Consider the following 15626-nt stretch of genomic DNA (forward strand, 5'->3'; position numbering starts at 1 on the left):
ATAGTGCGGGTGATGATGAACATACAGGTAATAGTGCAGGTGATGATGAATATACAGGTAATAGTGCGGGTGATGATAAATATATAGGTAATAGTGCGGGTGATGATGAATATACAAGTAATAGTGCGGGTGATGATGAATATACAAGTAATAGTGCGGGTGATGATGATGAATATACAGGTAATAGTGCAAGTGATGATGAATATACAGGTAATAGTGCAGGTGATGATGAATATACAGGTAATAGTGCGAGTGATGATGAATATACAGGTAATAGTGCGGGTGATGATGAATATACAGGTAATAGTGCGGGTGATGATGAATATACAGGTAATAGTGCGGATGATGATGAATATACAGGTAATAGTGCGGATGATGATGAATATACAGGTAATAGTGCAGGTGATGACTGGTTCTATGGAATTAATCTCCCACAGTAGATAAGAGGAATTTCTTTACAGTGTTAACCATGATGATCATTCTCTCCTTCTCTGCTCAGGTCATTGGGTTGGTCATTTAAGGCTTCATTTATCCTGGAGGGGATAGATCTAAAGAAACCAGGTTTAATGTCTTGACTCATAAATACATAAATAATTGGATTGATACAACTGTTAAAACAAGCGAGATTAACAACAATAATATCAATAATGAAGGATTCAAAGCTTAATTCATAATACATGGGAGTCAATGGCCAGATATAATATGGGAACCAGCAGAGAAAGAAACACAATATTATGGCGGTGATGATCCTGTACGGCCTCTGGGATCTCTGGGATCTCTTAGTGATTTTAAGTTTGAAGTAAATGATTACATAACTGATCAAGATGATGAGAAAAGGGATCACAAACATTATAAATTGCCGGATCAGCTGAATGGTCCGATATGTATCATACTTAAAATCATGCGCAACCCTCCATGGAAATAAACACCATTCTGTAAAGGGCATAAAATTATGACTATAATACATGAACACAATAACAGTCCAGAGAACACTCAACACCCAGATGATGGCCGCACTGATCCTCACTAGTTTACGTGTCCTATTAATTTTAGCCCAAAATGGCCACATGACGCATACACAGCGGTCAATACTCATGGCCGTCAGGAGAAGAACACTGGCGCTCATGTTTAGAAGGAAAAGAATAATATTCAATAAGCAAGAAATACCGTCATCTAATGAGATATCTAGAATTCTCAGAATAAGAGAAAAACAGCATAGGAAGTCTGCAATGGCCAGGTTGAGGAACCAGGTGGCACTGATCGTCTTCTTCATCCTGAATCCGGCAATCCAGATGACCAATCCATTACCGATAATCCCAAGAGCAAAAAGGATGACGTATAAAGTCATTGATGTATTTTCTATAATATGAAGATTTGTGAGTAAAGTTCTAATTCTTGGATTACAGAAGTGCTGAGCGAACCTTAAAAAAAATGAAAACGATAAAAAAATTAAGTTATTAATAATTTATTTCTTTATAAATATCTACACAGGGAGAGATCACATTATTGTCCCCGATCCCCCATGATCTACTCCCCCATCCTAGAACAGGCTGATGGGGGGATTCAAAAACTGAATTCACATTTTGTGGGGTGTAAATTGAATCAGATTACATGGAAAAAATGCATTATTTAATGAATTCCATTAAGTTGATGCCATGAGCGCCAATTTTTTTTAAAGGTACAAAGCACAAAACAAAACTTCATAAGAACAATGAAGACAACCCCCTAATGTGCAACACCGACAACAGATGAGGACGAACATACAATCTGAACCAGAATCAGACTCCCTCCTCCCAATCCTACGAATCACATCAGGAGCCAAACCCCACCAAGATGCCTCCGTGGTCGCCCCAATCCTAAAAGAATGAGAGCTAAATTCCATTATTCCATAAATTCCTTCCCCAAACCCATCCTAAAAACCTGAACAAATTGAAACTTGGACAAAAATTCGCCCCCCGCATGTATCAGCAACAACCCATCCCCTGGAGGCCGAAGAGCCAAAACTGTCGGAAACAACTCACTGGACAAACACTAGAAGCCCCCAACTGTGCCAACCTGACCACAAATGCCCGGCCAAATTGATCGGTCTTAGACCGACGCACCTTACACGCCAAACCCCCACCGTCCTCACTCACATCTCCCATCAATAAACCACCCCCAGACACTTTACTGGGCGAGACCAACTCAGATACCCTGAAAGCCCCAAAGAAGGCCAGAGAGAATGCAATCGGAACAAAACGTCCTCAAACCGCGAGACACAAACTCGCGGCAAAGTCCCACACAACTCCTCCCGCAAAGCAAAGGATACCGGCCTCCCTTACTACTGACCCCTTACAAAAAACCCTGGCAGCCCGTCCAACCAAAAATGCCTTAGTGGCGTCCGGCATACCCCTCACCTGAAACCGAAAGGCTAGGGCCGCCAACCTGCGATCGGGCTCGGCCGCCGAAACCCCATCCCCAAACAACCTACCTACGAAAAATAACACAGCTGCCTCCCAACTGTAACTCACCCAAACCCCTCAACAACACCTCCCATTCCCCCCAGCATCTAGCATCGCCAGCCCACGTACTCACACTGACCAACCTGTGGACCAGAGCCAGGGCTGTCATCAAACCACTCTCCACAACTCCTCCGGGCAAGGTATCCCACGGTCCTCTGCTTCCGGTGTCAACTCCCGAAAACGGTCCCACTGGAAACGAGAAAGACCAACTGCCGCAACAAGCTGACAACTGGTGGTGAATGCGCCGTGTGCGCATTGATAGCCTGCACCCAGATTATCACACCGGAAGTACACCTTCCAATACCAGAGCCTATCCCTCCAAATCCCCACCGCCACCAGAATGGGAAATAATTCCTAGAGAGCCAGGTTCCTCGCCAAACCTGCCGTCCTCCAAGACTCAGGCCACTCCCACACACACCATTGACCCTGCAAATACGCCCCAAACCCATGGCTACCCGACGCATCAGTAAAAAGCTCCAACTCCCAGTTAGACACCTGCTGCCCAATGATGACCGACCTACCATTGTAGTGTTCCAGAAATTCCGTTGAAACTGCCAAATCAGTTCGGAGGTCGGCCGTCAGACGCACATAGTGCCTTGGCCTCTGCAACACTGCTGTCGCTGCCGACAACTGCCAACAAAACACCCGCCCCATCGACATAATTGGGCAGGCAAAAATATGCTGTCCCAACAATGACTGCAGGTCCCTCAATTGCATTTTGCGTGCATTGGCCGCAGCCGCCACCGCCCCCCGCAACTCCCACACCTTATCCTCCGGCAGCCTACATTCCAAGGCCACCGTGTCTATGACTATGCCCAAGAATTTCAGCTGCATGGCTGGGCCCTCCGTCTCGTCAGGCACCAGCGGCACCCCAAAGCAGACCGCCACCCGCTCCATAGTCTGCCGACCCCCCCACCGGACCGATAAACAAAAAATCGTCCAGGTAGTGCAAAACCGAGTCCACCACCCACTCCAAAAATGCCTGAATCACTGAAACAGGGAGCAAGAAATAGAGAAACTCATGGGCAACCCATGGGTCCACAAAACTCTCCCCCTCCGAACAACACCCCTAAAACACAAAACTATCTAGGTGCACCGGCAGAAGCCTAAAAGCCGCCTCTATGTCAGTCTTAGGCAAAAGCGTCCCCCGACCGTACTTGGGAACCCAATCCAAAGCCGCATCAAACGAGATGTATGACACGGCACACAAGGCGGGGTCTATGCCATCATTCACCGACCCACCCAGCGGATGGGAAAAGTGATGAATGAGCCGCAACTTGTTCAGCTTCTTGTTAGGCACCAAGCCCAGCGGGGACACACACAGGTCCGGCAGAGGCAAATTGGCAAACGGGCCTGCCATCCGACCCAAACCCACTTTCTTCATCAACTTCTCCCGCACCACCTCAGGATAGCGGAATGCTGAGGTAAGATTCCACACCCCTCCTCGAGGGCCGGAAGTGGTACATGGAAGTCAAAACCCCACACCAAAACCCTCCTTCAGCAAAGCAGCATCCCCTCTATTTGGATACCGGTCTAGAAACGGCACAATCCTTGTCACTATCACCGGCATCTCCCCTCTTCTGATCAGTCTCCAATCCTTGGCCTTTTCCCTTCCGGAAACACTCGGATAAGCTATGGGTTCCCCCGCAACTGGAGCACTCATGCTTGAAATGGCACCCTTCTCCAAATCTGCATTTTCCCTCATTAAATTGCCAACAGCAACCGTTATCTGCCCCTGCCGGCCGACCGGAACCAGATCCGGACAGGCCGGCGCTGTCCCAAAAGGACTGCCCCCCCCCCGCCGCCATCAGTTTCATCCAAAGACTTATATCTTTGTGATCTCAGCGTAACGAAGGCTGAACCGCCTTCCACTGCCGGAATTGTTCATTGTACCGCAACCAGGTGGCACCCACATAAACCTGGTAAGCCTCCCCCACCGACTCCCGAGCAATTCTTGGGCGCCTTCTCCCCTATAATGCTGGCCAATATGGCAAACGCCTGTAGCCAATTGGCGAACAACCTATGTATCAGCCGATACCTCCTGTGCTCCTCCTCCTCCTTTTTGGATTCATCTGGCTTCCCCCTGTCCACATACTCGTTCTCCCAAATCTTCTCCCTGACTTCCGCCTTCAAATGAGCACCCAACGGACCCTCGAAACACACATACACCTCCTCCTTCGCTGAATCCGCCAGCCGCACGTCCCCACTACCTGGCGCTACTGCTGGCACTCCCCCACTCTCGACAGCCTGTCCACTCCCAGCCACCGACTCCCACACCGCCGCCGGGGAACCCCCACTAGCCCCAGCCCACACTTGCAACAAACACTTCACCTCCTGCAGCAAACCACGCAAACCATCCCATAACCCCCCCCCCCCCAACCCCCGACACAAGGACTGGTGGTCAACTCACCAAACCTCTCTGGCCCCGGCCGGAGCTCCCTGCTGATCCGGACATCCCTGAACAGCAGATCCAGATGAAGCATCCTGACATGAAGACCCGCCGGCCACGGTCAGGGCAGGCGGCACCACCACACCCCTCTCTGCTGACAGACAATGCCGCCACCGGAACAGGCACTGGGGCAGGAGACTCCGGGCCCCTCTCCTCTCCGTCACTTGACAGCTCCCCTGAGCTCACCTCAGACGCACAGGAGGTGGGCCCGTCCTCTGTCCTTCATGCTGCCACACAGCAGGCCCACGGGGCATCCCCCTCCTGGAAGACTGCCGGCGGTCTCTTCCCAGACAGGCCGCAGCGCATGAAGAAGTTCTGTCCTCCACCTCACAGGCCGCCGTGCGCTGGTCACATGCGCCACGCCAGGCTACTGAAGAGACGCTTTGCCTCCTGCTTGTCTGCCGGGCTCCCCCTGCACTGAGGCCCGGAGTGCAGGGGGAGCCCGGCGGACAAGCAGGAGGCAAAGCGTCTCTTCAGTAGCCCGGCATGGCGCATGTGACCAGCGTACGGCGGCCTGTGAGGTGGAGGACAGAACTTCTTCATGCGCTGTGGCCTCTCTGGGAAGAAACCGCCGACAGTCTTCCAGGAGGGGGATGCCGTGTCAGCCCGCTCCTTCCCGTTGCCCCCAGCTGCCGACTGTAGGTCCAATGCCGCCCCCCTCCGCCAGCCACCTGCAGGATTCCTCCCCTCCACCTCTCCATCACCCGGAGGATGAAAGGCAGCTGAGGCAGCAGGAGGGTCCCGAGCGGGGCTCCCATGGTGCCGAAAGGTGCAGGGGATCACGTCAGGACTGAGGCGTGCAGGCAGGCGGGACCTGCGGGCACTGGAGCTCAGGGCTCCTGAACCGCTCGGGGCCCTGCTGTCCGGGGAATCAAGCAGCTGAGCCTCTAGCCACCCTGGCCCGCACACCCTAGCCTCCTCCCAGACACGCCGGAGCAAATCTTCTGAGGAATCCGTCATGGGAACATGATGCACGGTATGTTAGCACGCAAATCCTCTTCACTTGATTCTCCACACAAACTGACCCCATTCTCCCTGACTGCCCCTTATCTCACCTCTCCTATGCTCCTCCCATTCCCCTTCCTGACCTGTACTTGACCCCCTAGTGCCTGCACGCTGCTGATATGTCCCCTGTCATGCACCCTTCCATCCCCATGCTGTCCATTCCCGGGTTCTCTTGTAGGTTTGTTTTGTTTGGTTTATGTTTTTCACTTTTTTTTTTGTGTGTGTTATTTTATGCTATTTTGTTCAAATGCAACATAATTGTTAGACTGTAGATTCAGCAGATCTCATCATTAGATATCATCAAATTGGTTTGTATAGAATTGACTTAAACCAAATGTTATGTATTATAGATGTGTCAGTATTAATTCCTGTCACAGACAGTAGTCCCTCCTGTCCTTTCTGAGCAGTGAGACATACATTGTACACCACTGGGTCACTGGCTCAGACAAAGAGACACCCAGATCAGTGAATGTGCTGCCCAGAGGTAAGTGACCATGCTTTATACATCACCACTTACCCTCGATGTGTCAGCCATTCTGGTCTATAGAGCGCCAATCACAGTGAATGTGTCTGACTCCAGTAAGTGTTTCCCTGCTGCAGATTCTTAACCTGCTAGACCCCGACCTGCAGGGAACAGTCCTCCGCTCCAGGGATGGTCAATAAAGATGACACTGACTACAGCAGGGCTGGGCTCCGTGCCCCTCACCCCACATCACCCTCAGTAGACTCTGAGCAGAGCAGGGTATGCTGGGATAGGAGGATGATGCAGTGTGTGCTCCAGTATGTTCTGATCCCACCGCGCTCTACTCATCACCACATTGTTCAGGCCACACTATATAACGCACAGCGACTGCTTCTTGTTGGTGACATTCCTCCTGCCATCCGCCATCTGGTCACCTCACAGCTGCACTCCCTCCCCGCACACCTCTGTCTCCTAAAACCTAGTGATCAGCAGCACAGAGCACAGCAGGTCCATGGGATCAACTAAGAATCTGATGAAAAGAGAAAACCTTAGAAAAATGATTATTGTGCACATGCCTGCACTATAATCCATTTCCTCTATAACTGGAGGTAGGCTTTACCTGAACAGCAGGGACTTTGTCAGGATTCTCGGTTCCTGTATGAATCAGGATCGGCTGTCGAAACTAAATAGAATCTGATGGACCATATGAGACAATCCTCCGAAAACAAACTTCTGGAGATTCCCTCATTTCTCGTAATATCAGCTGATCTCTACGGGATCCAGATTAAAGAATTCATTTATATCTGTGATACAGGAAGGAACAGAACCGAACCTGATATTATGTGGAATAATAATGAAGAAGAAGAAATATAAACTTACGTGTCGTTTTCTTTGAAAGATATATTACAAATATTCATGACAATTTGAGCAAGATCCATTCTGACCTTTTTATCTAAAAGAAAATAAATGGAAATGAAATTGATTACAGCCAAACAAATACATGTATATCTATCTATCTATCTATCTAGAAAAGCAGGTGGAGCAGCACTCTCGAATAGAACTAGGTGCAGTGGGTGCAGGCTGTGGATGGGCCCTGGTCCTCGAGCCCCAATTAGATACAGCAACCAAATAGACGCAGCAGCACTCCAGCGTAGTGAAGAATAGTGACTTTTATTTATCACCAAAATGCAATAGCGACGTTTCAACCACCTCACGTGGCCATCCTCAAGGACGGCCACGTGAGGTGGTTGAAACGTCGCTATTGCATTTTGGTGATAAATAAAAGTCACTATTCTTCACTACGCTGGAGTGCTGCTGCGTCTATTTGGTTGCTGTATCTATCTATCTATCTAGCCATCTCATATCTGTCTATCTCATATCTATATATCTCATATCTATCTATTTATCTATCTCATATCTATCTATCAATCATCTATCTCATATCTATCTCATATCTATCTATCTCATATCTATCTATTTATCTCATATCTATCTATCAATCATCTATCTCATATCTATCTCATATCTATCCATCTATCTCATATCTATTTATCTCATATCTATCTATCAATCATCTATCTCATATCTATCTATCATATATCTATCTATCTATCTCATATCTATTTATCTATCTATCTCATATCTATCTCTCTCTCTCATATCTTTCTATCTATCTCATATCTATCTCATATCTATCTATCATCTATCTCATATCTATCTATCTATCTCATATCTATCTATCTATCTATCTCATATCTATCTATCATCTATCTCATATCTATCATCTATCTATGTAACTATCTATCTATCTCATATCTATCTATCTTTCTATCTATCTATCTATCTAACAATCTACTAATGTAGCACGACCAAATTCAACATTATAATCCAAAGTACATGGTGCAAAGCGGTTTCTGAAGCTTTGGTCAGGAGCTCCAAACTTCATAAAAATGAAATCTCTCCGCAGCACAAAAAATAGGTGGAAAAAAAAAGTGTTTCTTTTTATTCCATTAAAAGGTAAACAAGTGTTTCAATAGCAGCGACGTTTCGACTGACTCACCCAGTCATTATCAAGCAGTGCACAATAGTGATATTCACACACACACACACATATATATATAGGTATCAATCAAATACCAAAGTGCTCTCAAGTAATCAAAATATTATGAAACATATATTACAGCGCATAAGACAATCCATATAATTACAAATCTTACTGCATATTCACAAATAAAGTGAACAGTGCAAGTAAAGTACAATAAATATTTAAAATCTATGTGAAAACTAAACTTTGAGGAAACTATGCAGCGCAGCGCTGTTACCGTTCTTACAAGCGGGTACTACATGCGCTGTCAGCACAATTGAAAGAAAATAAAAAAGTTGGAGTCATGGGTCTGTGTACAATAATGACCGAGAGGGTCTAGGTGGAGTGACAGGTGAGCGGGTCTCCTCGACTGCTGAAAGGCGGTAATCTGGGGAGTCTGGGCTTCCATGGTGTAGACACCTCAGCGGTTTAACCAAGTTGCGATCATACCACCACTAGAAGTATGCCTGTGTATATGTATGAGTGTGGTAATAAGTGTGGACTCCTGTATGTTCTAGCTGAAATAACATGGCAGAGTTGTATATATTAATTACCTTTTTCTTTATCTTTTTTATTTTCTTACAATTGTGCTGACAGCGCATGTAGTACCCCCTTGTAAGAACGGGAACAGCGCTGCGCTGCATGGTTTCCTCCTTGAGACCTAGTTACTATAATTACAAGGAAACAAATGAATTGCCAGCCGGTGATTACTTTTTCCTGGACTTTCACAGTATCTAGGCCCTTGACAGATTAACAGGTACAAAATAGTACAGTACTTAGATGTACGTATGTGGTAAGCACTAATGAGGGCAGAAAATGAGCTACAGTACGCTTTAAAAAGTATTTGAGTAAAACAGAAGCCAGTGAGCACTTTTGCCTGGACTTTCGCAGTATCTTGGCCCTTGACAGGTTAACAGATACAAAATAGTATACTACTCAGATGTACATATGTGGTATGCACTTATGAGTGCAGAAAAATTCGCTACAGTATGCTTGAAAAAGTATTTGAGTACAATACCAGCCGGTGAGTACTTTCGCCATGCCTTTTACAGTATCTAGGCTCTTGACAGATTAACAGGTACAAAATAGTACACTACTTAGATGTACGTATGTGGTGTGCACTTATGAGGGCAGAAATATGCGCTACAGTACGCTTAATTTTTTTTATTTTTGCACAAAACCAGCAGGACACAACAGTGCTACAGCACACTGTCGGTGTGTACTAAACCCAAAATTGCACTCTCTCACAGACTATTAGGAATGGACTGCTGGTTATGTATGATACCGTCTAATGACCAGTATAACCAGCAGACCATTTGTTGTGGAACAAATAGGGCAGAAAAATGCGCTACAGTACACTTAAAAAAAACATATTAGAGTAAAACACCAGCCGGTGATTACTTTTACCTGGACTTTCACAGTATCTAGGCCCTTGACAGATTAACAGGAACAAAATAGTACACTACTTAGATGTACGTATGTGGTATGCACTTGGGAGGGCGGAAAAATGCGCTTCAGTATGCTTAAAAAAACGTATTCGAGTAAAACACCAGCCAGTGATTACTTTTGTCTTGACTTTCACAGTATCTAGGCCCTTGCCAGATTAATAGGTACAAAATATTACACTACTTAGATGTAGGTATGTGGTATGCACAGAAAAATGCACTACAGTACCCTTATAAAACGTATTTTTAGCACAACACCAGCAGTACACGACTGCTGCACAAAGTTGCTGTGTACTAAACCCAAAATTGCACTCTGTCAAAGACTATTAGGAACCGACTGCTGGGTATGTATTATACCGTATACAGACTAGTATAACCAGCAGACCATTTGTTGTGGACACAGAATTGCGCAGAAAAATTATTCCTCCATCTTCTACCAAGGTTTATGAAGTTGAGGCAGCTTGTTCAAATGTATGAGGCAACACACAGCTCTATGCCCCTACCATTGTTTCCGCCTTCCCAGAGTTCCTTGCCCCATGTCCTCACATGTGGATCCGCCATTTTAGATGCCCTGGAGCCTGGACTGCACTAAATGGAGTTTAATGGAGCAGTTCGCGCAATAGCATGACAGCAATATTTGCATTAATTGCAAATCGAATTTTTCATGAAATTCTTAACGGATTCGGATTCGGAAAGCTGCTACATAATGTGGGGAAACTGCTACCTAATGTGGGGAATCTGTGCTACCTAATGTGGGGAAACTGCTACCTAATGTGTGGAATCTGTGCTACCTAATGTGTGGAATCTGTGCTACCTAATGTGTGGAATCTGTGCTATCTAATGTGGGGTAACTGGTACCAAATGTGGGGAATCTATGCTACCTAATGTGGGGGAACTGCTACCTACCTTAAGTGGGGGAACTGCTGCCTACCTAATGCTCCCCCCGGCAGTAGCATCCTCACCATCCACCAGCAAACCCCCCCTAGCAGCAGCACCTCCATCAGCAGATCCTGATGATGGATGATGGGGGTGCTCCTGCCAGGAGGATGATCCTGCCGATTGATGATGGGGGTGATACTGCCAGGGGGGATGGCCAGTAGCACCTTCATCATCCTCCAGCAACACCCCCCCCCCCCAGTACTAACACCCCCATCATCCACTAGCAACACCACCAGATTTATATTCAGAGGGTACAGTATGTGGCAGATTTATATGCAGAGGGTACAGTATGTGGCAGATTTATATTCAGAGGGTACAGTATGTGGCAGATTTATATTCAGAGGGTACAGTATGTGGCAGATTTATATTCAGAGTGTACAGTATGTGTTGGTATTATATTCAGAATGTACAGTGTGTGGTAGTATTATATTCAGTGGGTACGGTGTATGGAAGGTTTATAATCAAAAAGTGTAGTGTATAGTATTATTATATTTAGAGGATATAGTGTCTGGCAGGTTTATAATAATAATTGTTTTCATATAGAGGATGAGAATGCGCTGACATAGTGAGGAGACGTCTGGGCGTCACATTCTACAGACAGAAGTTTTAGCTGGACCAGGCGGTATGTACTATCTGAATTAGATAATGGAAGACTATAGAGAAGACGTCACCTGTAGTCACTGATATCATTGTGTATTCTCCTCACTATAGAGAAGACGTCACCTGTAGTCACTGATATCATTGTACATTCTCCTCACTATAGAGAAGACGTCACCTGTAGTCACTGATATCATTGTGTATTCTCCTCACTATAGAGAAGACGTCACCTGTAGTCACTGATATCATTGTACATTCTCTTCGCTATGTCCTATCAGAGCAGGAGTCACTTGTCAGTTCTACAGTTATGGTGAGTGAAACTACAACTCCCAGCATAACCTTACCTCTGCATAAAGGGGTACTCTACTGGGAAAAATCAACTGATGCAAAAAAGTTAAACAGATTTATAAATTACTTCTACTTAAAAATCTTAAACCTTCCAGTACTTATTAGCTGCTGTATAAGTGATTCACAGGAAGTCTGACCACAGTGCTCTGTGCTGACATCCCCATTGCAAACCTCTCCTGCTCTGGACAGTTCCTAACATGGACAGACAGAGCACTGTGGACAGACTGGAAAGAACTACACAACTTCCTGTGGAGAATACAACAGCTTATATAAGTACTGTAAGGATTAAGATTTTAAATAGAAGTAATTTAAAAATCTGTTTAACTTTCTAGCACCAGTTGATATAAAAGAAAATGTTTTCCAGTGGAGTACCCCTTTAAGTAATTCTGGGAGCTGTATATTTAAATGGTGAAAACTTCTTTAACACTTTCCTATTCTGTGGCAACTGGTATATCTGATTATTATACTGGAAATTCTCACAATGCGCTAAAACAGTGGTGTCTGTCACAACAGGCTAAAAACTTACTGAGGTGGGGGGGAGGTATGGGGGTGACACCATTTTCTACCGCACCGGGTGACACCAACCCTAGCAACGCCACTGTGTGTGCACTCCCTAGTAGTTCCCCTTCCAATCTCTGCAAGGCACTCCCTTGATAATTCTGCCACTCCCTAGTAGTTCCCCTTCCAATCTCTGCAGGGCACTCCCTTGATAAGTCTGCCACACCTGCTTGCGCAGCTCCATATCTTAACAGTAGTGAAGCATAGAGAAAACTATGGAAAAAAGAAGTTATGGCTTTTAGAAGTAGAAGAGAAACATTAAATTAAATGCAAACATTTTAATTTCATTGTGTGGTGCTACTAGTCAATCAGTGCCAACACGTAATTTACAGCAATTTGTACCCCCCCCCCCCCAAATTGTAAAGGTCTGTGGAATCTATTGCTTTCTCTCTCTCTCTCTCTCTCTCTCTCTCTCTCTCTCTCTCTCTATTATTATTATTATTACTATTGTACTGTATATTGAATTATTATTACTATTGTATATTGAATGAGATTGCAAGTTACCACATCTCCTGACAGAACATTGTGTGCTGAAAACTTTGTAACCTAAATTCATTGCCTCCACTTGATTTTGGCTATGTTCACACAAGGAGATTCCATAGCAGCAGAGTCCCATAGATTTAAGTGGTGCACTGTTCACATAGCAGAATTTCTGTGCTGGCTGCTTCTGGCACGGAAATTCAGATTCCGGCATCCGCAGAAAGAATAGGCATGTCTATTCTTTCTGCAGAGTCTGCACTTAAATGCATTGCCATCTATTAGGCGGGGAATTTCTGAGCGGTCCTAGTGCTGGCATGTTCTGTCGGTGCCCCGCTGTCTGCAGAATGTCCGCTCAGAAATTTTCTGTGCCAACATTCCACCGTGTGAACAAAGCCTTATAGAGAGTTAAAAACAACTAGACAGTGGCTCACCCACCCAACTGAGTCGACTGTACGAGACCCAGCACCACCTAGAAGTACTCAGAAAACAAATATATAGAAAAATTTGCTGATTCCTCAGGCTATTTTCTTTTTTTTTTAGTTATGATAGTCAGCAAGAATACATGCGCCTGTACATTCATATATATTTCATATGGGAACATTATTTCGCATATTTTATTTTGTCTTGTTTTTTTGTTTTTATCTTTGATAGTGAGCAAGAATACATGTACATTCATATATATATTTACATTAAATGTTTACATTAAATGTAGCATTTTTTTTTCAGGAGATCTGGCAATAAGTACCATCCTGAATGCATTTTAGAGGTTAATAAATTAATTTTATTGTATTGCAAAGTGTGTTATTATCCTTGTTGTATATCCTGAGGAGTCAGACAATTTCTATAAATATCACTTGATTTATACTTTTAATGTTATTTAATTAGAAATTTAAAAATGTATTAAACACTTACCTTAAGTTTTCTTTAGTTTTATGGATCTCTAATATTCTTTGCTTCACTTACAATCATCCAGAGAATGACTATATCCCAGCTCGCTCTGTTATACTGTGAGTGTCTCATGGGGCTGTATCCTCATGGCGGTTTATCATGTGACACAAGACATGTTGGTCGATTAGATGTGAGATACTGAAGGCTCACATAGAGATAAAGGAATGGGACTTTAAAGGGGTACTCCGGCGCTTAGACATCTTATCCCCTATCCAAAGGATACAGGATAAGATGCCTGATTGCGGGGGTCCCACCGCTGGGGACCCCCGTGATCTTGCACCCCTCGCACCCTCGATCTCGCACCCCATTAAAATCAGTCCCTCCCATAGGCTTGCATTGAAGGGGCGGAGCGTGATGTCACACGGGGGGCGGAGCCGTGACGTCACAACGCTCCATCTCCATGATCTGCAGTAATCAGACCCGGAGCGAACACGACATGTCTGATTTTTAAAGAATTTATTTGCATATTAAGGTGGAAAATAAGTATTTTATCACCTACAAACAAGCAAGATTTCTTTCCACAACCTCAAACAGTCACACTCCAAACTCCACTATGGCCAAGACCAAAGAGCTGTTGAAGGACACCAGAAACAAAATTGTAGACCTGCACCAGGCTGGGAAGACTAAATCTGCAATAGGCAGGCAGCTTGGTGTAAAGAAATCAACTGTGGGAGCAATTATTAGAAAATGGAAGACATACAAGACCACTGATAATCTCCCTCGATCTGGGGCTCAAAATGATCACAAGATTGGTGAGCAAAAATCCCAGAACTTTGGTGCCAGCTCTCCGCAGGTCATTCACTAGGTCCCCCACCTAGTGAATGACCTGCGGAGAGCTGGCACCAAAGTAATAAAGTCTACCATCAGTAACACACTACGCCACCAGGGACAAAAATCATGCAGTGCCAGATGTGTCCCCCTGCTTAAGCCAGTACATTTCTGGGCCCGTCTGAAGTTTTCTACAGAATATTTGGATGATCCAGAAGAGTATTTGGAAAATGTCATATGGTCAGATGAAACCAAAGAAGAACTTTTTGTTAAAAACTCAACTCATCGTGTTTGGAGGAGAAAGAATGCTGAGTTGCATCCAAAGAACACCATACCTACTGTGAAGCATGGGGGTGGAAACATCATGCTTTGAAGCTGTTTTTCTTTCAGTTGTGCTTTGGACGACTGATCCGTGTAAAGGAAAGAATGAATGGGGCCATGCATCGTGAGATTTTGAGTGAAAACTCCCTTCCATCAGCAAGGGCATTGAATATGAAACGTGGCTGGGTCTTTCAGCATGACAATGATCCCAAACACACCATTCAAAAGAAGCATTTTAAGGTCCTGGAGTGGCCTAGCCAGTCTCCAGATATCGACCCCATAGAAACCTTTGAAGGGAGTTGAAAGTCCATGTTGCCCAGCGACAGCCCCAAAACATCACTGCTCTAGAGGAGATCTGCATGGAGGAATGGGCCAAAATACCAGCAACAGTGTGTAAACACCTTGTGAAGACTTACAGAAAACGTTTGACCTCTGTCATTGCCAACAAAGGGTATACAACAAAGTATTGAGATGAACTTTTGTTATTGACCAAATACTTATTTTCCACCCTATTTTGCAAATAAATTCTGTAAAAATCCGACAATGTGATTTTATGAATTTTTTTTCCCATTATGTCTCTCATAGTTGAGGAATACCTATGATGAAAATTACAGGCCTCTCATCATTTGGGAGAACTTGCACAATTGGTGGCTAATTAAATCATTTTTTGACCCACTGTAAACCAAGAGGATGACATATCCGCGGTGTAAGTAAGGGTTAC

The 15626-nt window shown here is 44.9% G+C and overlaps 1 protein-coding gene across 1 annotated transcript; it reads right to left on the reverse strand.

Moving 5' to 3' along the window:
* Positions 1-463: 463 nt before the first annotated feature.
* Positions 464-1348, reverse strand: LOC130294301 (C3a anaphylatoxin chemotactic receptor-like). The gene has a single exon (XM_056543915.1). It carries the CDS (start codon positions 1346-1348, stop codon positions 464-466), a length of 885 nt encoding a protein of 294 aa, XP_056399890.1.
* Between the last annotated feature and the right edge of the window lie 14278 nt (positions 1349-15626).

Source organism: Hyla sarda, chromosome 10 (genome assembly GCF_029499605.1).
Source record: "Hyla sarda isolate aHylSar1 chromosome 10, aHylSar1.hap1, whole genome shotgun sequence".
Taxonomy (NCBI): Eukaryota; Metazoa; Chordata; class Amphibia; order Anura; family Hylidae; genus Hyla; species Hyla sarda.